A 25735-nucleotide genomic window follows, 5' to 3' on the forward strand; every position below is an offset into this window, starting at 1 on the left:
CATCCTACACCCACCCTCACTGGGTGGGCGAGCGGTGGCAGGGCACGGGGGAAGTGTGTTGCGCCACGATTTATAGCAGAACGGGTGGCGAAGCGGGGGCTATGTGGGGCTGCAGCCACCCAAAAATTCACCATAGCCCCTGCTACTTGTCTGGAGCACAGCCTGGTGCAACCCTGCCCCGTGCAGATCTAGGGGCACCCCACCTATGTCCTCCCAGATGAGTGGCAGGTGCAGCGGCAGGAACCGCCAGATGAGCAGCAGTGGGGCCCCCTCCTTTCCTCTCTGTACTCTGTCAATGAGCTGCAGCTCAGTCCTGCACCATCCTGGCCCCAGCTGGGCTGTGCTTGCCACAGCCCCTGCCCCTCCCTCACCAGGGGGGACCTCGTTCTGCCCCCCACGCCCCTTCCCTTCCACCACAACAGGCTTGCCAGCTGGATGCAGCTGTATCGAGCATCGTAAAGTTGAAACCCACATTGGAACATTGAAACAGGGTGTCAATTTATAAATGTTGTGATGTTCATTGTAATTTGAAGAATCGTAACTTGAGGACTGCCTGTACAGAAAAATAAAAGCAGATGTTCTGTTGCAAAGAATATTTTTTCATACTATGAATTCTTATTTGCAACTTTTGAGTTTATTTTGGAAATCATGTTTGCACACCTAACAGTGCATGATACCCTGTAACACCCTTGAAAGGATTTCAAGGTAACCCAAGGTGCAGCAGCACATTGGTTGAGAATCATTGTCCTTGTGATCCTTGCTCTTCCTGTCTGTGGATAGAAAGGGCTTTTTCTTGGGAACTAGTGGGTGTAAGCAGTGTCTGGCATGTCTATCCCAGCTGTCTTAGACACTGCTGACCAAACTTTGTTAACCAAACTTTCAGAACTCTCGGGTGCCTATACACAGGCAGCAAGGCAGAGTATCGGAGCAGGCTCAATTAATTAAGCCTGCTGAAGCATGGTAATTACCGCACTCAAGCAACTTCAGCATCTCCTACGTTGGTGTCCCTGTGCTGAAAAATGATGGTGGGGGCACTTTAACTAAGGCTTGTTTTAGCTTTAGTTACAGTGTCCCCACTGCCATTTTTCAGGGTGGGGATACTGATACACAAGATGCTCTGGGTGCTTTAATTTAAGCCTTTCTCCCCCCTCCCCCCAATGCCCCTTGTGTCTAGATATTTGGGTAGCTTTAACTGACTCAGTAATCTGAGTATATGGTGTATGCTATATGTGTCATCAGGGTCGTCTTGGAAGGACAGAATTAGAAGAAATAATATATTTTTATGTAAGAATTTTTTGTTACAGTTTTGCTTCCTTAACTTTCAGATGGTTCTTTGTGAACCCTACTAAACCTTCTTGCTTGGGTTTATAAAGCAGACTATTTTAGATTATTGTTCTTGTGTCTGGTTAGTGAATCATTGTAGAGCTCACAGTCTAGAACTTTGCAAATATTGCACAATGATGTGCTGCTTCTCAGGAGTTGCAGGAAGCAAAAATGACCAAATCAATAAATAAACTGCTGAAGACCTAAGGTACTGTCATCACATGGTGGATTTCATCTCGTAGGCTAGTTTTGTTCACAGGCTACAGTGGAATTATGCTCTGCAGAGGAGGGCGGAAACTGCAGAAAAAGTCCCTATGTATTGTTACAAGGACTCTCACAGTGAAGTTCTTCAGTTTGAACTTCAAAAGGTCACCTTTCTAAACTCTAAACCTACAAACTCAACCTGGTATCTGAAAATAACGCTCTCCCACTGTGAAACTACATACTTTTCCTAGTGGTAAAAGTTTATGGTGGAACTTGGTTGGCAGTTCTGATGCATGAGCCAGAAGAGAAGCCAGTTCATCTCCCAGAGCTACTGGCTCCACAACATGTATGTGTGTGTACTGATAAGTGATGGGGAGACGGGGAGGGTGAACTTATAAAATTCACATCTTTTGCATATTTTATCAAAACCACCCCTTTTTAATATTCTTTATAAAACTGTTGGAAATAACTAGTACATAAAGAAAACATTGATATGTTAAACAGCCTTGTTCTGTGCTGAGTTCCCAGTGTGTGGTGTTTTGTTTTTTTTGTTTTTCCCTATGTACCTGCTAATTCATGAGGTGCAGCGGCATGGTGGTTAAAACATCTTGCTACAGCTACAAAGGTTGAATTCGCTTTGGATCATGCCTGAAGGCTGCCCCCAACTGATCCAGCTAGGAATGGGTGGGTGCCTGATCATTCATGCTGGAAAGTCAGATGGCCCAGCTAGTCGCATGATCCCATCTTGTGATGCTGACTACAGAAACTGGACCAGCAATGTTAAAGCATGCTAGTGGATTTTGAGGCTCAGGTGGGCTTCCAACTTGACTTTGCTTAACCACTTCTAGGCTCCAGTTTCTGAAGGTTTTGGTGGTAAAATTTCTCACACCGTAACTTGGTAATACTATAAATATGTTAGGACTGGAAAGCACATTCCTAATAACTGCTTAGGCTGCATTCTTGAGTAGAAAACCCCATAGAGTTTCATCATCGCATTGTCTTATGACACTTGAAGAACACTACATAATTTCATGTGTTTTTAAGATGCATAACATACCAAAAAGCAACTCATAATGCAAAAGGAAAAGCATAACAGTACAATTCTGTAATCACATCTCACAAAAGGAGTCATGAAAATCACAAAAATTTTTGATTTGAGCTCTTTTATATGATCAGTTCTCCAAGGATCAGAGGTAATGTGTTTACCTACCCTTCGGAACACCTGATTTCAGAGCTCAAGTATGTGTCATACAAAGTCCAGCTTAAGTTTTTTGGGCTTCATTCAACCTTGACGTGTTATTGGTCAATTGGGCTATAAACCAGGTAGCATTTTGGAGCTAGAGGAAATTACTGGCCCCAACAAAAAATCAAGATCCCAGTACATGCATGTTTGTTAGTACCACTGCCTCACATTTCCTAAATGTAGCACAGTCTCCCAACCCCTCAAAGAAAGTTTAGATGGGTAGGTTGTAGTGCCCTTTTGTCCACTGCCTTTGAATGATTCAGGTGTCATTACTCCTCCTGACATGTTTTTCTTCCCCCTGTAAAATAGTTACCCAGTCTATCTATGCCTCTAAAACACTTCAGCAAGGCACATAAAAAGTGCTATGTAAGTGCTCAACATCCTATTTTAAGTCATGCTTTAAAACCTTGCTAAAAACAAAGCCAGTAAGTACAGATAGAACAACAGTCTAATGAACTGGCCTGCTTTTCCTCTGCAGAACAGGCTATTCTGAGAAGAATAATTTAGTCTGATAGGCTAGGAATGTTCCCATTTGCCTTTCATTTTTCATTTCTCCATGCTTTGTTTTTAAACTGATTTTTTTGAAAGTCTTTGCCTCCAAAACCAAGTCCTTGAGAGACAGAAGGGGGTAAGTCTAATTTTTATTTACCGTGCGGTTTTTTCTTTTTTTGAGCATTCAGATTTGTTGCTGAATGCTCAATTGTTTTTCAAAATGTTTCTCATTTCAATTCCTTGACTCATCCATCATTCCAGTGACATCTCTCTCTCTCTATCTCTCTCTCGATGTTGAACAGCTGCTTTCAAGCTTGTTTAGAAGTTCAAGAGAGCAACTTTTATATTTGAGACTAGTAAATAATATAGAATTGGCCCAGAGCAGTGCAATTCTCATTTGGAAAACAGAGTTTAGACCAAGGGGAAACTGCTTGCATGGCTCTTAAGTAGGGCTCATTTGGGAATTCTGGAATGAGGTTGATGCTTTCCTGAGAGGAGATGGCTTTTGGTTTTGCCCACTGCATGAAAAACGGTTGGACCTAGTGTTTTTGACAGAAGGGAGGCCAAGTGCAACATCAGTTCTTTCAGGCTGGGAGAACTCTTTCTTCATCCCTGGAAAGCAATTTGAAAGGTCGTCTTTGCTTGAAATTACTGGTTTGCACTTTGAAATGCTGTCCTTTATTCACTCTGTTATTTCCAAATACTGCTGCAAATGTAGAGAAATAACTCAGTGCTTGGAAAGGCATAGTATGGAGAGGTTTTTAGACTGACTCATCTTGAGCATGTTGGAGTTAAATTAGTACTATTTTTTTTCTCTTTCAGTATAAAAAATGAGTTGGTTCTTACTGATTTCAAAGATTGGAAATTGATTTCCCATTTCAAGGTGAACTTCCGTTACGCAGGGTGGCTTCTGAAGCTAGGTAGTGAATAGGCACAAACTGAAAATGCGAGTTCTTTTGGAGAGAAGCTCCTTGGTGATTCTAATGAACAATGGAACTGAAGAGAAAGTGACATTACAAAATAAATTAGTAGCTAATTTTGGAGTGAAGAAATGTCAGAAGATTGAAATTCTGAACTATATGTAATTTTTAACAAAAATAACAGACTGTAATGCACTTATGCATACTTATCTTATTTTAATATATTAAACCACTTTTTTCCATTTCTGAATGGCGCACAACCAGATACTTTTCTTCTCTACTTATTTTTTAAAAATAGGACAGTAATGGGAAGATGAGGGATAGGAAGCAAATTCAAAAATTTTTGTGAGTATTCTGTGTAAGTCGCTTGCTGCTAACAGAATATATATGCAAATTTAAACATTGGAGCAGGCTGAAATTTTACAGTTTAATTTTTTTTCCAAAAAATGTAAATTCAAGCTGACTGAAACAACTCGGCAAACTTGGAACTTGTCTAAAAGTACAGGTTAAGAAATCAAAATGAGACAAAGTATCTGTTTTGCTTTTCAAAAGACAAATTACTAAAATTAAATGTTAAAATGGAAACCCCCAGAAAGGAATCATTTGGGGTTGAATAACATGTTTTGTTTGACCTAACATCTGTCTTCTAATACCTACCTCACAAAAAGAATCCAGTATTTGCTTGGCACTATGTGGTGTGCCATATAATTATATTTCAGAGTAAAGTGGGGCTCTTACTGCATTCATTGCTCACATAAAGCTCCCACTGATTTCAGCAATATTATACTCTAGGGACAGAAGTTACACACAAACTGGTTTTAGTAATCAGAAAGTGATTTAAACCTGTAACACAGCAGAACCTCAGTGCACATTAACCAGTTTCAAAATGGCTAAAACTGCTTTAAGACAGACCTGGTTGAATGTAGTATCAGACTTAACTGATTTGGCTCAAACTGGTTTATGAAACCAGACCCCTTACTGGTTCAAGTTAAATCAGTCTCCCAGCATGCTTTCCATCCCTGGGCTGGGCTATGCTGTCTGCTTCAACAGAAAAGGCTTAGAGGGGAGGGGGAGGAGGCAAGGACTACCCCCCCTCCCCGCACTAGGCAAACCGTTGCTGGGGGCTGGGGCCAGGGATAGGAGTTAAACATCCCTTCCCCTGCTCAAACTTACTGCTGACTACAACTGTGGACTACAAATCGCAGAGGTACCTGGAAGCAATAAAAGGAAGTAATGAGCAACCCTGCAGAGTCCTGGTGCTATGATTCTGGACTGCAAATCCTAGAGACCTCAGGGGCAGCAGGAAGAGGAAGCAAACATACAGTCCATGCTGGCTACACACCAGAGAGCCATGCTTTAGTGCCCCCTGGCTTCTGGCCTGAGGCACTGCAGGCATTTCCTGAATCGAAAGTAAATGTGGTCCAGTTATTTCTCAGTTTAATCTTTGCAGTTTAGACTAACCTGCAAAGACTGAATCAATTCAGCCTCAGGCTTTTTCATTGTCATTCACTGGTGAATGATCAATGGAGGATCAGTTCCAGTAATTACGGTATTGCTAACAACAAGTATTTAGAATCCTGAAATTGGCTGGAAAATCTTCTGAGGTTTTGCAGCCAGAGTTTTGGTTTTAGTGTTTTGTTTGTTTCTAGCTTTCAAACTTTTTGCCACTGGCGTAAGGAAAAGGAACTTATTTAATTAAATGAAATCTTACATAAAGCCCTTCAAAACTAGGCTTTTAGTCAAGTGCCAAATATTGTAAGACTTAAAGGGGTAAGGATGGAATTTAACAGTCCATTTTTTTTGTTTGATTAAAATAAATGTCATTTGTATGTACATGTGGCAGTCCATCCTTCTTTGGAAAGGTATCTCTGTTTGCAGGTATGTTATGGATCTCAAGTTATTTAAACCTATGCTGGATTTGTAAAAAAGGGCTCCTAATATTTAAAATTCAAATCCTTAATCACTGGTAACGAGGGCAAGTTAGTAGGCCGCAAAATGCAGGCATGCATGGCTAGTTATGAGGACATCTAGACTAGTATCGTTGTACATACAACAGCTCGGAGCAACTTTTCTGATGTGTATATATGGCTGTGTACAGAGAAGTAGGAATAACTTCTGATCAGATCAACATAATTTTAAAATAGTGCCACTTACAATAATAGCAGCATTTTGAGTCTTGCTGGGGGCCTTTCCTTTTTAAATAATTACTTTACATCTTCAAAATCTACAGTTCAGTTTCAAATAGATGCTAGCAGCCTACGCTCTTGAGCAAGCCAGGGAAGATGTTCACAGAGTGGAATGTGGCAACAATACTGCACCTGTAATCGTTTAACTTGTGAAGCCAGAGGTACTGCACAGCAGCATTTTCTTTAGCTTCAGACGCAAGGGTTTGTAGAATCAGAGCCTCTGCTCAGCTAGAGAGAGGAATCTTGAATCATAAAGACCGGTTCCTGCAAAAGTGAGTGTTTGGGTCTCTCTGAGGTCACTTTTAAAAACAAATGTTTCTAAAATAAATTAATCTTGAGCTTAGAAAGAATAGCTAGAGTGCCATGACTCGAGAGAGATGTAGCACCAGCTTTTAAAACATCATAGTACTGAAAAAGAATGTGCTATGAGAAGGAATTGAGATGAAGTTGCTAGGTTATTTTTATTTTTCTGTATACCTCTAAAATAAACAAGGAATAACTCATCTTCAGCAATGAAGCATGTTCATACAGCATGAATAAGATGGATGGGATATGGGATGTATGTGGACACCAAGAATAAATTTCAGCTAGAAAAATTGGATACCACATGAGATGGCATGTGTGGAAAGAATGTTAATGTTCAGACAACTGAAGGAATTGGCTGAAAGGAAAACACAACAATGAAGAAAGGATATTTTGCTTTGTTACCAGAATTGATTGGCTGTGTTCTTTTTGTCTTTAAAATTGTAATAGTTTTTCCTTTTTGTCAAAATGATGGTCTGTAATACAGCATTTCCTATAGAAATTGTTTTAAAAGCTTACTTTAGTTCCCCATTCAGTTGCTCATATTTCTGTTTACCATTTGGTTTACCAAGTATATGCCTCAAACCAATAATCATTTTGGTGGATTTTTTCTTAAGTGAAAATCAACTATAGCAAAGCATAGTTCATGCTATGAACCCTCTTCTTAAAACAAAGGCAAGTGATTATCACTTTGGAGGCAAATGAACATAGCTCTTAATCCTGCTATGAGGTCCATAATGATACTCAAGTGCTAGGCAGAGCTTCACTGACTTCCTTCAGGACTTGTGCAGATGTGAAGGCTTGTACTTTTGGGGAAGGGGAATGGGCAGGGTAATATGTATGAGGTGAAATCCCTATTAAAGTCAATGGAATAAACACAATAAACCAAAGAATCAGTAGTGTAATGAGCAGTTGGCCACCAGGGCACTAGCCCGGGGCACCCACTTACAGGGGACGCAAGAATAGCTCCTGCTGCCAGGCCAGCCACTGTTGTCTGGGGTACAGACTCTAGCTGTTGTGCCACTGGAAAGGACGCTTGGAGATACTAGATGGCAACTTGTGGGTTTACTGCTAGTTAATTGCAATTGAATCTTAATTTAAATGTTGATGATGTCCTGCATGCTTCAGAATCTATGCTACCAATAAACAGTAGGGTCTTGATTAAAATGAAGGTGCTGCCATGAGGTGTCTCTTACATTAAACCATTACCCAAAATATTCTACTGTGCGTTTGTTCCTATAGTCACTTGAACTATTCTGGAGTTGTCAGCCCTCACTTAGCATATTGCAATCCTTCTCCTGGATATGTTGGTTTGCTGACCTGCTATCTCATATAACAATGCAGACAAACGCACAGCTCTATATCTTAACCAAACATTGACACACTTGTGGAATGTGTTGCACCACCCTTTTAACAAACCACATCAGGAAATTATTGACTTCTAAGAGTTTCTATGGCTGTGGGGACAAGCTGGCTATTTCTTTGTTTTTATGTTATCTTATTCCTTTCTATTCAATATTCCTGCTCTCTGCAAGTCCTTTCATAGCATTGATGAAGTAGGCTGCCATCTACGGAGGCTTAGTCTTTTAGGTGCCAACCTACCCCACCTTCTTAGTAACCTCCATGAAAGTCTGTCCTGGCCTCGTTCCTGTCTTCTCTGCCAGCTACCATAAAACAGTTTTCTGTGTTAGTCTAGTTATTTATGTGGAGAGAACATTTAGGCTAGGGACAGCCTTTACACACACACTGGTTTAAGTGATCAGAAACTGGTTTAAACCTGTAACAGAACAGATGTTCGGTGCACATAAACCAGTCTGAAAATAGCTGAAACCAGTTTGAGATAAACCTGGTTGAATGTAGTATCAGACTTAACTGATTTGGGTCAAACCAGTTTATGCAAACCTTGCTGGTTTAAGATGAACCAGACAATCCCCAGCATCCTGGCATGCTCTCTGGGCTGGGTGGGGCTCTGTACTCCATAGCAGGGCTGCACCCTCCCTTCTGCTCCCTAGCTGCATCTCTGGCAGAGACTTCCAGGCACAACAGGGTCTGCTGGCTTTCCTGTGCCCCTTTCCCCACACTCTCACCACGCTGCTTAAGCAGAGTTCCTTTCCTCCTCTTTCCCACAGCACAGACTGCCACCACGTGGTATACTAGCTAATACTGTGTAAAGCAGATAGGACAGTGTCTGGTGAGGGCTTTTGGAGGTAATCAACATCTCAGTTGGTAATGTCTCTGCATTCCTTCCTTTGGAAAAAGCTGTTTAAGAAGAGCTTGTAATGGACAAGGCTTTGTTTTCTAACAGGGTGTTAAATGCTGATAATACCAGAGCTGATAAAATCTTTGTTATCAAGGGGGTAGTGGGAGGGTGGGGGCAACCCTCCCTAGTCGCAGTGTCTTCCTGGGGCCTGGTCAGGCCCCCTCAGCTCAGCCCTGTGGAAGGGAAAGGAAGGGAGGACTACTCTAGCGCCCCCCTGGCTTCTAGCCTGAGCCTCTCAGGCAGGTGCCTGCATTTCTGGAATGAAACAGGAATGTCTATCCACCTCCAAATTGGTTCAAGCTTTGTAGGTTAGACTAACCTGCAAAGATTGAATTAATTCAGGCTCAGGCTTTTTGAATGTCCATCCTTAGTCTTAAGGCTTGTCTCTGTTACAGAGCTTCCAATGCTGTAGCTGTGCTGGAATAGCAATGCTGACAGACTTCCTTAGCAGAGATCAGCATATGCCACTAGACAGGTTTTTTCTGCTAACCTAGCTATGCCGTTTCACTGAACAGCACAAGCACACTTGTTGGTTTAATTCTTTGGTTGGTATAGCTGCATCTGTGCCATGGATTTTTTGATGTAGCTATGTCAGCAAGAAGGCATGGTCTTTTCATGCCCATAGCAGATGTGCTATGCTGGCAAAACTTTGTAATGTAGATAAGGCCTAAGTCAGCACTGCAAGAGGGAGTTTTGTAGTGCTGGGTGGGGTGACTTATCCCCCCAGAATTGAAACGGATGCAATGTGTTCTGTGGATTCCTTTCCTGAGTACAGCAGAATCATGACTTTGTAGGTTCCACTGAGGAACACCCTGAAATGAAGAAAAACTGATTTTTTTTTTTTTTTTTTTTCCTCCCCAAATGCTGGATCTGTTACTTTTTTAGCTGGATGTTACAGTAACCCTTATTTAGGCCTTGTTTGCCTATAAATAAATTGCAGTAGACTTTGCTGCTATATACAGCTGTCTTCCATTCTACATGCAGTGTGTTTTTCCTGGGGTCATGTTCTTGGTTTTCATGTGTATCTCTGATCCTCCACACCAAGCATACTCTCAAATCTTCCTTTAACTCTTTAAAAAAAATAAATTCTACAGTAAGCCTTAAACTTTTTTCCTTAAGAAATCTGACTGTAAATATTATCTGATTTCAGATAATAGAATTACTGTACTCTGTTTTTCTGTTTCTTTAAAAAGCCAATATTCATTCACTTCCATAAATGAAAAGTTGAAAAAACCTGATGACAATCTAGGCCAGTAATATCACGTAACAACTGGTCAAACAGCATATAGTTTCTAGAGTGCATTTCCCATTTTGTATGATGGTTGCAAGCAATTCTTATCAGATGGGTTGATAATGTCATTAGAAATCATTGCATTAAACAAGGCAGTATTTAAATTGGCAAGCAATTTTCCTACCTATTAACCAGCTTTAAAGAAAAAAAAAGAGCAAGAAGTGTTATCCAAATGATTTCTAGTTGTTAATCACTAACTAGAAACCTAGCAGTTTTTGCTTCTCAAATGTGCTATTCAGCAAATTACTTTTAATACCGTTTATTACAGATGGGTAGAACAAACTTTAAGAAAGAAGGTAAAGTAAGATCAAATGTTTATATGTTGCGTAGTAAATATTTAGTGGTTCGTAGAGTGATGAAATTGAAAGGAACATGAAGGTAATCTCATCCATGCCCTGGCACAAGCAAAGGATTTGCTCAAATAGATGCTTATCCATGAAACAGATGCTTATACATCAAACTGCTCTGATTTACTGAAGTGCTTCTTGCTTTGGGCAATTGACTTGAAAATGGCCACGGCTGGCAACACCCTCCATCAAATACAGCAGGAATACAAACCTTTACCTGAAGCATGTAAAACAGGACAGAGGGATCATGAAAGCAAGGAAGAACAAGTTTTTAAAACAGCATGAGAATGTAGCTGTCCTATTCCCTGAAAGAGATCTGTGTCTGTCTCTCTTTCTCTCTCTCTCCCCACTTGAGTTAAAAGCATACCTTTGACTAGAATTAAAATCTTAGTGAAGATAAAGCCTAGTTTTCTTCTCATGAGCTAGCAGTTGTATTTGAAGCGAATGTGATGTCATAGAGAATGTGATTAAAAAGTACAAATGCCTTATCTTCACTTAGACTGTAGATTAAGAGCTTGCTGGCCTTCAGAGGGCAACAAAATACAACACTGCTTTGCCTGTGATTTACATTAACCTAGTGTCAAAAACAGGAGGAGCACAGAAAGAGAGAGGTTTCCATCCCTGGGACTTGACCAAAAATATGTTTTGTTAAACCAAGGCTGCTTTCAGCAAGGGGAAGTGGAGAGGGCACATTAACCTTTTATTCATACTAGAAGTTACTGAGAACTCTGGCGGGGGGTGGGGGAGTGGAAATTGGCCAGCTAACTTAAGTCTAAATTGAAAGAAAAAATTATTTAATGCATTTATGGTGATCTTGGAGGCTGTAAAAGAAGGCAAGAACCCAGGCAAATAACAGGCATCACACAATGAAAATGGGAATGAGTGTCTTCTCAATCACTCCTAAAAATAGGAAGTTTGAAATTGAGTAACTGGGAGAATGTGGCTTCCAGATGGGGTAGTTGATAGCTTTATGTTTAGCAGCCATGAAGTGTAGATAACCCCTATCAATAGAGACATAGTAGTGACAGCACTCGTTTTCGCAAATGAGTGGGACAAGGCTGAAAACCACAGATGAATACTGTTTTTTCCAAAACGAAAAGATGACAGATCAATATTAGAAGGAATCTTTTCATTGGTTTATTTAGCTCTTTAAATAGACCGTTAAACATTGCCTTAAAAGGGGATGTTTAACAGTTAATTTAAAGTCTTGTATTAAAGTATTGAAGCAGAATAGTATACAGAAAATGCTACTTGATGTTGGGTCCAACCCAAATACTGGACGATTTGAGGGGTTATTGAAACAAAGTATTAACAAACTACTGATGCAACGTATTGACAGTGAATTTGATTTCCCATCAAAATTAATTATTGCTCTTTTTTTTTTTTTTTAGTGTCTTGTTCACTTTAGAATAGATTGATATACACACTAAAAATGCATGGTATATAGGGATTTTTTCCATCTCTTCACAAAAAAATATGATCCACGTTTGCAGCTTTAGGTAAATTTAGATTTTTAATTTTCTAATAGAATTTAATTTCATTTTGTAGCTCCTTTACCAAAAACAGCATCTAGTCTTGGTGTAGGGAAGAAATAATAAAATTATTTACATTCAAATTTTGCCTGGCAAAATTGCCAGCCATTGGTTTAGATATTCTTAATTTAATCAAAATTGCCATTGTTATATGCATAGGAAGCAGGCCTGAGTGTCTTTATAAACATGCATTGTATGTTCTACAGCTCTATTAAAGGTGACCTTCAGAGTCAAAACTAGGCTTGTACCTTTTTGGTTGCTGCTTAATGTCTAAAAGCCTGAAATTGAACTTGGAAAAAAACAATAAAAAATCCCTTCAGGCTTTCCTTTATACATCAAAAACTAAAAGGACACAAACCTGTTGTTTATTAAAAAATGTTTTCCACATGATCAGGCAGTATTCCTTAGGCAGTCTTGATAACCTATAATTTTTCTTTGTACCCCTGTACTGTGTTGCTCTGATCTTGGCTTTCTCAAAAACTTTAACTTGCTCTGACACTTCCTGACAAAGCTTGATGGTCATTGGATAGTGGGGCCCAAACAACAGGAAGTGATCACTATGGCTAGGGACAGAAATTACACACAAAATGGTATAAATGGTCAGAAATTGGTTCAGATCTGTAACGCAACAGAAGTTCAGTGCATATAAACTGCTTTCAAAATGGCCAAAACCAGTTTAAGATAAACCTGGATGGGTGTAGTATCGGACTTAAACTGATTTAACCTAAATCAGTTATCACACTTTTGTCCCAGATCCCCTCCACATTCAAGTTAACTCACAGTCCCCCAGAATCCCTGGGAAGTTTGCATCTCCCCTACAAATTCTCCCTTCCCCCCCCCCCCTTCACAGTGTGGGCAGCTAGCCTTGGCCGAAGCTCTTTGTTGTAGAGCAAGCAAAGAGGAGGGAGGTGCATTTTAGCACCTGCTGTGTTCTGGCCTGGGCCAGTACGGGCATGTGACTGCATTTCCAGAATCAAAAGTGAATGTCTGTTCATTTGCTTATTGATTCAATCTATGCAGCTTAAACTAACTTGCAAAAACTGAATTAGTTCAGCCTTGGGCTTTTTGACTGGCTGTACTTAGACTGTAAGTGTGTAATACTTTTCCTGGTAGACCTACCCTACTTGTCTGAGTTGGCCAACGAGGAGGCCTCTATTATATTGATGTGAAAGGACTTTTTAAATGATGAGATGTAAGGGGAATAATAGGAATTCAAACCTAAAAAAGACAATTTGGTAATTTAAACCCATCCCCAGATAATCCACTAGTTATTAGTACTGTTGTGAGGATTATAACAGATCTGTGTCTGTCCTGGCTGTCTGTGTCTAGTTATACATAAGCATATAGATATGGAATGTCAGCTTGAATAGCTGTTTGTCATGTGAATACTAGTTATACCAGAGTGGGCTGCACTCATGTGCTTTACTGTTCTTTGTAATTTTATGGAGGTTTTTCTTTTTTCTTTGAGTACCAGACATTGTAAATGCTGTCTTTCTCAGTAGTGGGCAGTAAATTTGCCCTTTTTCAGGGATTCGTGAATTCTGTGATGCTAGCCTTTCTGGTGTTTTAAAATATCTTTCATGCATGCTTTTAAATAAATCACAAATACCACAAAGTCCTCCTCCGTGTGCAGTGTCATGTATTTTACTAATGTCAAGGCAACACCTACATACAGTTTGTACTATTTATATAGTGCCCATCACTCAGTCAGGAATCACCAACTGCTTTAGAAATGCTAATTAATTAAAGCCATAGGGCACCCCAGTGAGGCAACATTTGTTGCTTCTAAAGTGCTATAGCCTTTTTATAAACATACTCATTGTTTCCGCAAAGAACAAAAATGTAGATACTTCATTGTAACTTTTCATGCTATTGTTGAAATGAATTCAGCATAGGGAATGAACTTTTCTGATATCTCCTTAAAGAATAATACAGTAAAGCACACAATATCCAGTAAGCTCGTAATGTGTAGAACACAACTTTTCTTTTCCAGAAAGTTGAGTAAGCAACCAACAGGTTGATCTTTCTTCTCCTGACAAAGGAAGAAAAATTGCTCGCAGATGTGAAGGAGACAAGAGTCTTGGAAGGAAGTATTTATAGTATAATAAAGTTTACGATTATTTAAAAAAAAAAAAGGCACAAAATTAGCAAAGGAGGAATATTGAACATCAGAAGGGTAGATTTCAATCAACTCCATAGCATGGAAGGTCCCATGGGTAGACCAATTGAAGCATAGTGGGGTCCAGGAAGCCTGACAGTTCCTTAGGACCATAATATTGGAGGTTCAACAAGAAGCTATTTCAGTGTGGTAGGAAGAACTTCAGGAGTGATTTGTCTATACAAGAACTTATTGCTTACCTCAAAGCAAGAGAAACATGGTCAGAAGTAAGATGGGTGAGTCACTAGGGATGCATACCAAGGAGCTGCGAAGATGTTCAAGGACAAAATCAGGACAGGAAAGACAAAAATGATATGCCATTGAAAACGGATGTTGAAGACAATTCAATTTAAATGTCAGATGGAATAAGACCAAGGGAACTGTGAATGATCCTACAGATCTATTAGCAAAAGCCACAAAGAAGGCAGAGTCGCTCAATAATTGCTTTGCTTTGCCATTTTCTAACAATTAAATGGACCAAATAGCTAAGAAAACTAATACAAAGCAGGCAAAAGGCAGCAGATCGCTATAAGTAAAGTGCATATCAGAGTTCTTGACGAACTTTGGATGGATTTGAAAAGGGCAAATGTGACATGTTACACAGGGGAGAATAATGACATGCACAAAAGCAGAATGGGCAATGTTTGGCTTCGCAGTAGCATTACTGAGACACTTCTGAAGGCTTTGGTGGATCAAACTCCATGTGAGCCAGCAGGGTCATACAGTTGTCAGACAAGAGCATAATTTTTGGCTGCGTTAACAGGAATGTAGCATGTAAGACACAGGAGGTGATGGTACTATTTTACCCAGCAGTGCTTAGACTTCAGCTAGGGTACTACTTGCAGTTTGGGCCCTGCAATCAAAGGATGATGTGGAAAAACTAGAGAGGCTTCAGAAGCAAGCAACAAAAATGCTAAAAGGGTGTAGGAACACAAAGTTGTACAAGGAAAGGTTAAGAGAATAGTTATGTTTAAGTTGGAGAAAGTTAGATTAAATGAACATTTCCAACTGTTTGAAAGGCTGCTACATAGAAGAGGGAGGACAACCTTGTCTCGGAGAATGGGACATGAAACAATAGGTTTAAATCTGCCTGCAACGAGGCAGATTTAAATTAAGTATCAAAAACAAGTCTTTGTTACTATAAGAACAGTAAGGAACAAACTTCCCAGGGAATTTGTGACATTTTCATTAGAAGCTTCCAAAAAGAGGCCGCACTGTCATTCATCTGGAATTGTAGAGAAATTACACATCCTGCATTTTTGAGTAGGGTGTTAGACCCTGGCAGTGCTTTCCAACTCTGATTCTGTGAAGTTGTCAACTCATGACTTCACCTAGTGTTGCACTGTAGTTTTACCTAAAGCCCCACCCAGTTCCTGCAATGAAGTAAATGTATTTCAGCTATTTTTGAAAAAAAAAATGTTTCTGGCCTTCATGGTTGTAGAGTAAGCTTTGAAAGCGAACTCTAAAGGCTAGAAGTATACCGATATGACAGTTGCCTATCAGATCAGCACTGATAAAAGGAGAAATGATATTATTGGTTATCGGATTCTTTTTTTTCCTGTTGTAACCAATAATATTTACCGATAATTATGCCTTCTGGCCAGGGCTCTGGACACTTGGGTTCCCTCTTCCCCCATGGGGCCGGGACCCTCAGATGCCTGGGTTCCCTTGGGAAATGGCAGGTTTTCCCTTGCAGAAAGGCAGCATTCTAGCCTGCAAGGGGTCCTGCTGCCTGGAGTGAGACACAAGGGGTACTGTGGGCATGCATGTAGCCAGAAATGCAGCCAGGCAGCATGGAAAGCAGCTCCCTGCAGGTGAGTCTATGGAAGGAAAGGGGCAGGGTCAGATCAGGGCCCCCACAGTGAGGGAGAGAGTGGGGCTGGGGGAGCTGCCCAGCCAAGGTAGTGTATGGGCCTGGGGCAGAGAGTGGGATGGAGCCATGGGCAGCTCATCCAGGGGGTGTGGGTGGGATGGCTCTCCACTTTGCTGCCTTTCCCTCGGGAGCCTCCTGCTGGCCCTGCACTCCCTGCCTATGCAGTAGTAGTGGAAGTTGCGAGTTGTGCCTCCCACTGCTAAGTAGGCAGGAGATGTGATATGGGGCTTCTGAGGCAAAGGCAGCAGGGTGGAGATACCAGAGCCCACAGCAGGCAGCCTCCATCCACCCTCACCCCACTCGGCTCGGCTCTACTTTAAAAGCGTACCCGTGCTTTAAAATGGTAGTGGTGGTGCTTATTCAACAACCTGGACCAAGGAGAGGAGGTTGATGTCATATATCTTGACTTCAAAAAAGCCTTCAATCTGGTATCCCATGATCACCTCTTGGCAAAACTGGCCAGTTGTGGCCTTGGGACCGCCACGATCTGCTGGCTGGGAAATTGGCTCCATGGTCGTACCCAGAGGGTTGTAATTGACAGAAGTCAATCGTCATGGTGCCCTGTGACCAGTGGGGTCCCCCAAGGATCTTATAAAATCCTGAAGCTTACTGTACAAAGATGAAGGGCAGCTGACTAGAGCTTCTACCTGCTGTTGTACAATTGGTACAGTACCAAAGTGTATCTCTACACACAGCAGGCTACCTAGATATGTAGAAGAAAGATATGTCTGTAATGGACCTGGCTAATATAAGCAATTTAAGGAAAGTACTGAATGTGTTCTCTACATGAATATCGGTATTTCAGGTCTCTTCTTCCTACCTTCACTTCGCAGTGAAATTCTTTAATTAATTCTCATTAATGAGCCAACCTGAAAGGCCATAACAGCGTGTCTTATGTCTTTGCTAAGAGCAGTATTTTGTGCAAATACTGTAGTTGTATGTATTCACCAATGTTCACCTGTTTATAAACTGAAGATAGCACTTGTGTGTTTGATTCAAGGATTTGTCAAGTAAGAAAGCAGCCCCTCACCTTTCTTTTCTGTTTTCTCCAGTTGAACATTCTGGTTGACACTGGAAGCAGTAATTTTGCAGTTGCGGGTGCTCCAAATCCTGATGTTACATCGTACTTCGATACTGAAAAGTAAGTGTCTTTTCCTCACACTTTGAGCAGGGTTGAGTGCCACTGTACGAAAACCACAATGCAAAGCAAAGCAAGCGGACAGGATCCTGTGACAACTGGTAGTTGGTTGTGGTGTGTACCTTTCTTTCTTGAGGGTCAGAGTTTTACCAACCTTTCTCCAGGCTGAGCAGTATTTTACTTCCCTTAATGGGCTGATTAGAATAAAGGGCTAATTAGGATCCAGTGAAAAATTTTTGGACAAAATCTTTTTGCTCCTGATACAGCCTTCAGTGAATTCTTATCACAACAAAACCTGAAAAAAATTCTGAAAGTTGAAGTGAAATGATGCATAAAAACTGCTGAACAAATTGTTGTGGTTTTTTTTTACTTTGCATTTTGTCAAAAAATGTTCAATATGGCATGACTTGCTAGAACATCTAGTCACCAAATATAGCACTACCATAAGCTTTATTGAGAAATAGGCTCAGTCATTGTCGCATTTTGCTATTAGTATGTTGTTTTTCTCTTGATTTCAGTATTTCAGGTAAGCTGCTGCAAGAAGGTGTAGCTGTACCCATCTTTAACTGAACTGCAAGAACATAGCCCAAACTGCTTTGATTGAGAGAGAGGAAGATGCTTGCCATCCCTCATACCTCTTCATACATCTCAGATGTGTAATTTTTGCTTTATTTGAGCTATTTTTTCCCATAAAATGCACTGTACATTGAGGGAAAAACTGCATTTCTATGCCAAATGTGATGGTTAGTAAGACTACTCTATATTCAGCAGCCTTAACGGAGATTTTGCATGGCTTATTCCAGAAATAAAACCTATCTGAAGAATCCAGCATTTGCCTTTGAAAACTATTCCTCGAATACTTAAAAGTATAGAGTCCTACATGCCAATTGTATATGCTGCATTTTCTATGAAATAGTGCTTAATCTGAGTAGTATTGGGGTGTGTTATGTAGTGACAGTAATTGCTCAGCAATAGAGTTTCCATTATAAATCCCTCACCCCCTGTACATATGTGCACACACCAACTACAAAATCCTCAAATTTTGGCAGGCTAGATTTTGTATAAAGTAAGGAATCTTTCTGGTAGGTGTAAAACCAGTTGGACAAGAGATTCCTCAGAAACCCCAAAAATAAGGCATTTGGGGGAGCCCAAAAAATCTACTAAAGGAACAACAAACCTAGTGACTGGACTGCTCCTAGGACATCTAGTGCAGAGGTTCTGGGCTTTGAGTAGGGTGAGCATTGAAATCAGGGGACAAGATTTCCTATTGAAATCTACTGTGGAGCAAGACCAAGTAGTGGAAGATGGCATTCATCTGAGTATTCAGCGCAGTGCCAAGGAGAGGGGGGCAGTCCCAGCCTTCCTGTCAGCCTTGATAGACTGGTTGGGCTTTTGTAAGCATCATACTGATCTAATTGGGAGGAGAATGGGCATATGTTGTGCTATGTCCATTATGTTGGCTAGCAGAACACGGAACATACACCAAAAATATAATAAGAGTTATAGTATAAGAGCAGGATAACAACTTCTTAGGAAAGGGTTGTGAGCTTCACAGCTTGGACCTGTGGAGACTTTCTGGACCACTGGGTTTGGTGGGTACTGGGAGGATGCATGGCTGATCATTTTAAGGCTCAAAGGTTAGGAGCAGAGAAAGGGGCAGGAATGTTCCTCCTAGAGACCCCATGCATGGAGTTTGGGAAGTGCCATGGAGTGCTAGAAAGGAGTTCCTCAGTCCTTGTAATTCCCAAGCATGGAGGCTTGGGAGAAGTTTGTCTCAGTAAACCACTCTTTTTAGGTTGTATGCGGTGTCCCTGTACCCATCTCCAGGTGGCTTAACAAGAGAAGAGGAGCTTCATTCGGTGCCTTTCCTGGTCTGAAAGAAAGAACTGAGAAGTGGGGACTTTCTCTACATATGGACTAATGTAGCCAAAGGACTCTTTTTTTCAGAGGAAGTTGTCTGGGGACTAATTATGGAGACATTGTGGCCATCAGCCAGTCCTTCCCAGCTTTGCTCCCATTTCCTAGCAACTTCTCGTATTTGTAGGAACATGGCTTCTGTATGTCAGGTCCAGTTAATGAACAGAAATGACCCCTAAGAAATGCCATACAGCACCAGAAGTTTGCAGTCATGTATCTGTGTTCTATATATGCCCTCCTTAACTTTTGGCAGGTAGCAGCAACAAAAGGGAAGTGTCACTGAAAAGGCTGTAGAGAGGAACAAAAACATATTGGTACAAATATACAAGAACTTCATAATGCAGCATAAATTTTTATATTATAACTGTGTTGGACATTCATATGTAGGACCCTTATACTTCAGACTTCAAATAAACATACCCTTGATAGACTCCTGGCCCCACTGGAATCAGTGACAAAACTTTTATGGAATTGAATGAGGCTACCATTTCACTTCTTATTTTTTTCAAAATGAAACAAATATTTGGTGTGCTTCAACACCAGCATTTTTTCTTCTAGGTCATTTTACCTCTGTTAATTGACAATGAATGCACACTTCAGCAACAAAGTTATAAAATGCTCCCCACATCTCCAAAAAGCATTAGTACTTATTTTATTTTGTTACATTTTTATGTAACTATTAAGGTGGAGTACTGTTAGAATCTTAGTTCAGTGTTAGTACCTCAGTTCTGAATGCCCTGGGGTGCTATTTTTTCTTTTTATTTAACTCAAATGATCAAAATGCTAAGCAATGTGTGAGAGGTCTTGACTTTAGTTTGTTTTTATGTGGACAAGAAAATTGTCTTGTTATGGAGTCTTGAGGAAGATAGTGCAGAATTATTGGTTTTATAAGACTGACCTCTGTGAGTGTTCTAGGGGGGAAAAAAAAGTCTTTGAGAAACTGTCCTGTGTTGTTTTTTTGCCTTCATAAAGGTCTGATGCCTGTCTATGAGTCTATTTAGCTATAAACCGAGCAAACTTTGCAATCTGATATTTGAGCACTTTGAGTATTCAACTGCTAACATTCTCCATACCACCTAAAACAGTGGTTTTCAACCTTTTTGAAGTAGAGGCACCCCTCCCTCATTTTTTTGAATTGTGTGGCACCCAATTAAAAAAAAACTAATTAATTTATTATAGTGCTTATGTTCTTGCAGAGGGGCCTGGCAATAAGGATTGGGGTATCATCCAGGCAGAGACTAACTTGAGCCTCCGCTTACCTGCTTATTTCCTGACACCTTGCTTATCTCTTCCCATCTCGTGATCTGGCAGACCCCTGGTTGAGAATTGCGTATCTAGATTCACGTGATGGCAGGGCAGGGATTGAGGTACTTTGGTAGTCTCAGTTCTGAAAAATTCAGCTGGTATTAGCTTACTGTGTTTGTTGTTCATCAAGTTCTGCTTCATCAATCTTGAAGTGGGGTAGTAGGAATTTCTTCTGTTTAATGGGGTAGAAACCATTTGAGTATTTTGCAAGTGAACTTATTATGCCCTTAAAGCAGGGAGAGAGGGGCAGAAGGTTGGGAACCTGGGAACTTCATTTCTCATGCCATTTGAAGTCTGTCTGTCTTTATGGAAAAGTAGCTGTGTGCATGCATGCGTGTGTGTGTGTATACACACACGTGTGCACTGTGTGTATGTATATATGTATGTACAGACACGCACACATGTATGTATGTATTTATTTATTTATTTATTTATTAGTGAACATAATGGGCTACTTTTCCATAAATAATTTACTTGAAGTACAAGAGTTTTTAACAGTGCATTTCAGATTATATCATCATTGCTTAGGCAGGTGAATGAGTGATAGACAAGTGAGATGGATTTAAACAGCAGGCCGCTTTTATTAATGGAAACATTGGCTGCCTTTTCCCACCCTCACCCCCAAAGAAAGGAAAAAACTCTCTTGCCAAACTTGTAATTACTTCACTCATGGGTTAAAACGATTAGTATTATTTATATAACTAAACCACTTAGGAAAGACCTTCCTTAGTCTAACCCTGACCTCGTCTCTCTTTTCAATGTTAAAGAGGAATTGTATGGTGGAGGCTATCAAGTGGGTGGACATCTCAGTTGCAAAGACTTCAGATCTCCCCCAGCAACATCAGCAAGCAGAGCATCCCACAGCAAAACCCTGCATCATCTACCTCTTGGAGCTAACCTCTTTTAAGTTTGTCAGCTACGCTAGACAGTAGCCACAAGCCACAGCAACCTTTAATTTATATTTTCTTATAACTGCTAACCCATCTGCCTCTGAAGCAAGAAAAATAATGGGATGGGGAGAAGGAAGGAAGAGCATTCATAAACCTCTTGTAAGCTCTGGCTTGGCTAAAAGGAAAAAAAAAATTCTTCAGGCTTATACAGACTTTTTTTTAAAATAGCAGTATTTTTCTACAATCTTAATTATTGTGTTTTTAATGAAAAATATGTCACAAATTTAATGATGCATAAATATTCATTGCTGTAAACAGCAACTATCTTGCTATCAGCTCTTAGAATGTTAAGATCTCAGTCAAATTCAGTTATGGAGGTGCTGTTTGCTGCTGCTGTGTGCTGACCTTTTAGAGAGGTGTGTAACATACCTCCAACATGCCTGAGGGAGGACACACAGACAACGTAATGTCATCTGAAAGTTGAGTGTGAATACTATCCACTTCCTTCTTTTCGAATGCAAGCATTCTTTGAAACTTCCTGAATTCTTACATTTTGGTTACCTTTTTGCAATTAGCAATCATACAAGAGTTGAATTCATCACACACATCTGACTCTCAGCATTAGAAAAAACAAAGCACACTTGTTACAACTGAAGGGAGGGAAGACAGATATCCAGAGCAACAAGCTTTGGAAGAGGCCTCAGCAAGCTTAAATATTAAGGGGGGAGGTCAGAGCCAATGAGCTGGCCTAACTTTTCCCCTTGCTCTAGCTAGTGGAAAGGCAAAGGCCCTGAAAGTATCCTTTCTTTTCTAATATGCTGTCTATAGCACCCCAGGAGGTGACTACAAACACTTGCTGTCCTCCATACAAGTTCTCTGGCAGGTGAATTCCTGGAGGAGAAGCTCTTAACCTAACCTAATTTTAAAAAAACAAGGATTATTTAAAAAAAAATGTTTGGTAACATATGGAAAATCCATCTGGATTTCTCCTTTAAGCAATCTCTAACAGCTTGATTTTATTAGCCAAGCCTATTGTCATAAAACAAAGGTTTCCACTGTGATATGTGTTTGATCATCCCTTGAATGTGGCAGGCAAATTTAACTCTCCATATAAGGATGTCTAAAACTATGGGGTAGTAATATCGCTTGACATAGTACTAAAAATATATGATAGTAGGCAGAAGTAAACACTCTGGCTTTGCACTGTTTTTGTATTTGATTTACTTGTGTGTGCAGTTCACAGGTTAAATATCGTATTTCGACTAATTGTAGTTTTTTCCCCAAGAACACTCCTAAATTAGACTTTTACCTTAGTTAATTTAGTTAAATGTTAGCTTATACCCTAGCATAGACTCGGGAGGAATCTTGCTGTTTTGTTTTGGTTCCCTTTTGTTTGCATTAATGGAGGAGCTGGCAGCTAGGCAGACAGTCACCTTGGAATCTTGAGATCTTTGTCTTTGGGAGATGTAGAAACAAATTTTTGTTGAGTCTCTTGCTCACTCTATCATTCTTATCTCTTGTTACTGAGCTTCTTTAGACATTGATTTGGTGCAATGGAAAATATAAGGCCTTAACAGGATCCTGCATTATTTTATGGCTGGGGAGTAGTAGGGGTGAGTGGAGATTATGGAGGGGATTCACAGATGGATCATGGCCAAGTTAAGTACTGGACAGATATCCCTATAGCACTCCAGCAGTGGAACTGCTTATTCCATCCCATGCTTTCAAAGGAAGAATGACAAATTGTATATTAAGGTCTATATTTTAGATCTGCAGGGCAGTAGACTGTTCTGACTTCAATGAAATCACAATTTACTTTCAGTTTTGGTTGAAGCCAAACAGGAATTATTTTTGTTCAGTAAAACAGGTTGTTCTTGCTTTTGTTCTTTATCTGTGTTCATTTCATAAACAGAACAATAACACTAGTTTTTGCAAGGTGCTTTCCAGACAGTATGCAAGCTTACTGGCTAAGGTCCAAATCCCACAGAGCATGGGAGACAGCCATGTTTGGAGCCTAAAAAGGCATGTAGAGTACTTGGTATTTATGTACTTGTTTGCATTTTGTCAGACTATATTATGTTGCTGAAAGGAGTGGCACTGTATGTTAAGGATAGTATGGACAGTAACAGTATAAAGAACTTACGAGAAAGGAAACTAACATAGACATCCGGTGGCTAGAAATTTTGTACTTGATTAAAAAGAATATACTGTAGTACTGTCGTCACATAGACCAGATAAACACATTATCACAGCAAGATGTGGAACTAAAATTTCTGGATGTGATAAATGACTTCTTTCTAGAACGGCTTATCTTGGAATCTACAAAAAGAGAAGCAATTCTACACCTAATCTTAAGTAACGCACAGGACCTGTTTCAAGAGAGATATGTTGGTGAGCCACTCGGTAATAGTGACCATAACATAATCACATTTGACAATCTAGCAGGAGGGAGTAAGCTAAAAGAAAGTTCACTGCACTGATATCAAACTTTAGGAAGAGAAATTGCACAAAAATGAGGAAATTTAATTGGAATGAAGTTTAAAGGTGAAGTAAAAAATGTAAATGGCCTGCTAGTAGTTTGGAAGCTCTTTAAAAATACTGTATTAGACCATGTAAGAAATGTTTATATCATAAATCAAAAAGAGTACCAAGTGAACCAATAAAACCCTTGAATGGTTTAATAGCATAGTTGAAGAGGCCATTAGAAGCAAAAAGGCATCCTTCAAAAAATGGAAGGCATACACAGATGAGGAAAACAGAAAAGCTGACAAACTCTGGCACTCCAAGTATAAAAGCAAAAGAGGACTGGCCAAAACAGGATTTGAGGGAATGTCAAGCAAAAGATGCTAAAATTAATAATAAAAACTTTTAAAAACACATCAGAAGTGGGAAGCCAGTTAGAGAACTGATGAGACCATTAGAAGACCAGGAGGTAAAAGTTGAGCTCCAGGATGATAAGAAAACTAAAAGATGGAAGATTCCCATGCCAGATCAATCCTTCCTAGTAGATAAGTCTGAAGAGTTGGACCACGTTGATGTGGCAACAGAAGAAATTTCAGAACAAATCAATAAATTAAATACTAGTAAGTCACTACAACTAGATGACATTCACCTGAGAATTCTTAAGGAACGCAAAGGTGAAACTGCAGAATTATGGGAATAGCAGGGAACCTATTGTTACAAATAACCCCTGTGCCAGAGGACTCATAGGTTGCCAACATAACACTCATCTTCAAATGGAAACTATAGATCAATGGGCATGTCTACATGAGACACTTAATGTGCAGAAAACTAATTCAGCTCAGTAGCATTTAATGTGAGGAAGACTAATTTTACTGCTAATGCACAGTAGATTTAATCTACACAGTAGATTTAATCCTGGAATGTCTTCTAGCTAAAAGGGAGGCATACACCCAATGGAAGGGAGGGGCCATCACCAGGGAGGACTATACTGCGGTTGCTCGGGGATGCAGGGGGGCAGTCAGGAAGGCCAAGGTGGAAATGGAACTGGGACTAGCTACCCGGATCAAGGACAACAAGAAGTCCTTTTTTAAATGCATAGGGGACAAAAAGAAGGTACTGGGTAACATGGGGCCTCTGCAAAACATGCTAGGAAATTTGTTCATCACACCAGATGACAAAGCTAACCTATTTAACAACTTCTTTGCCTCCATTTTCCTGAGCAGAGACCAGATCAGGCCCCAGAGGAGGCGCACCTAGGCCAAGGGTCAGGGAGGATCTAGTCAGGGAACTTCTGGAGAGACTGGATGTATTCAAATCAGCTGGTCCGGACGATCTCCACCCCAGAGTGCTGAGGGAATTGGCTGAGGTTATTGAGGGACCCCTGGCATGGCTTTACGAGCACTCATGGTGCTCTGGTGTGGTGCCAGAGGACTGGAAGAGGGCCAAAGTGGTTCCCATCTTCAAAAAATGGAGGAAGGAGGACCCAAGGAACTATAGGCCAGTTAGTCCTACCTCGATCCTGGGTAAGCTTTTTGAGAGAATTATTCTGGCACATATCCACGAGGGGCCAGCAGGGGAGATTATGCTTAGGGACAACCAGCATGGGTTCATTAGAGACAGGTCCTGTCAGGCCAACCTGGTGGCCTTCTACGACCAGGTCACCGAATCCTTAAATGCAGGGGTAGCAGTGGACATAGTCTTCCTGGACGTTCGGAAGGCCTTCGACACTGTCTCTCACCCCGTTCTCATTAAGAAACTGGGGGACTGTGGTATCAACACCTACACAGTCAGATGGGTTGCCAACTGGCTGGAGGGCTGCACCCAGAGAGTGGTGGTGGATGGGTCATTTTCAACCTGGAGGGATGTGGGCAGTGGGGTTCCGCAGGGCTC

At 40.6% G+C, this 25735-nt stretch overlaps 1 protein-coding gene across 1 annotated transcript in view; it reads left to right on the forward strand.

The window, feature by feature from the left end:
• The window catches only part of BACE2 (beta-site APP-cleaving enzyme 2), a 76229-nt gene that overhangs the window by 15112 nt on the left and 35382 nt on the right, over positions 1 to 25735 (forward strand). Inside the window, 1 exon segment of the mRNA XM_019528964.1 lies at positions 17185 to 17273. Within this exon segment, the coding sequence (XP_019384509.1) occupies positions 17185 to 17273 (89 nt within the window).

The sequence above is a fragment of the Crocodylus porosus genome, unplaced genomic scaffold, assembly GCF_001723895.1.
Source record: "Crocodylus porosus isolate Cpor-Errol unplaced genomic scaffold, CroPor_comp1, whole genome shotgun sequence".
Classification (NCBI taxonomy): Eukaryota; Metazoa; Chordata; order Crocodylia; family Crocodylidae; genus Crocodylus; species Crocodylus porosus.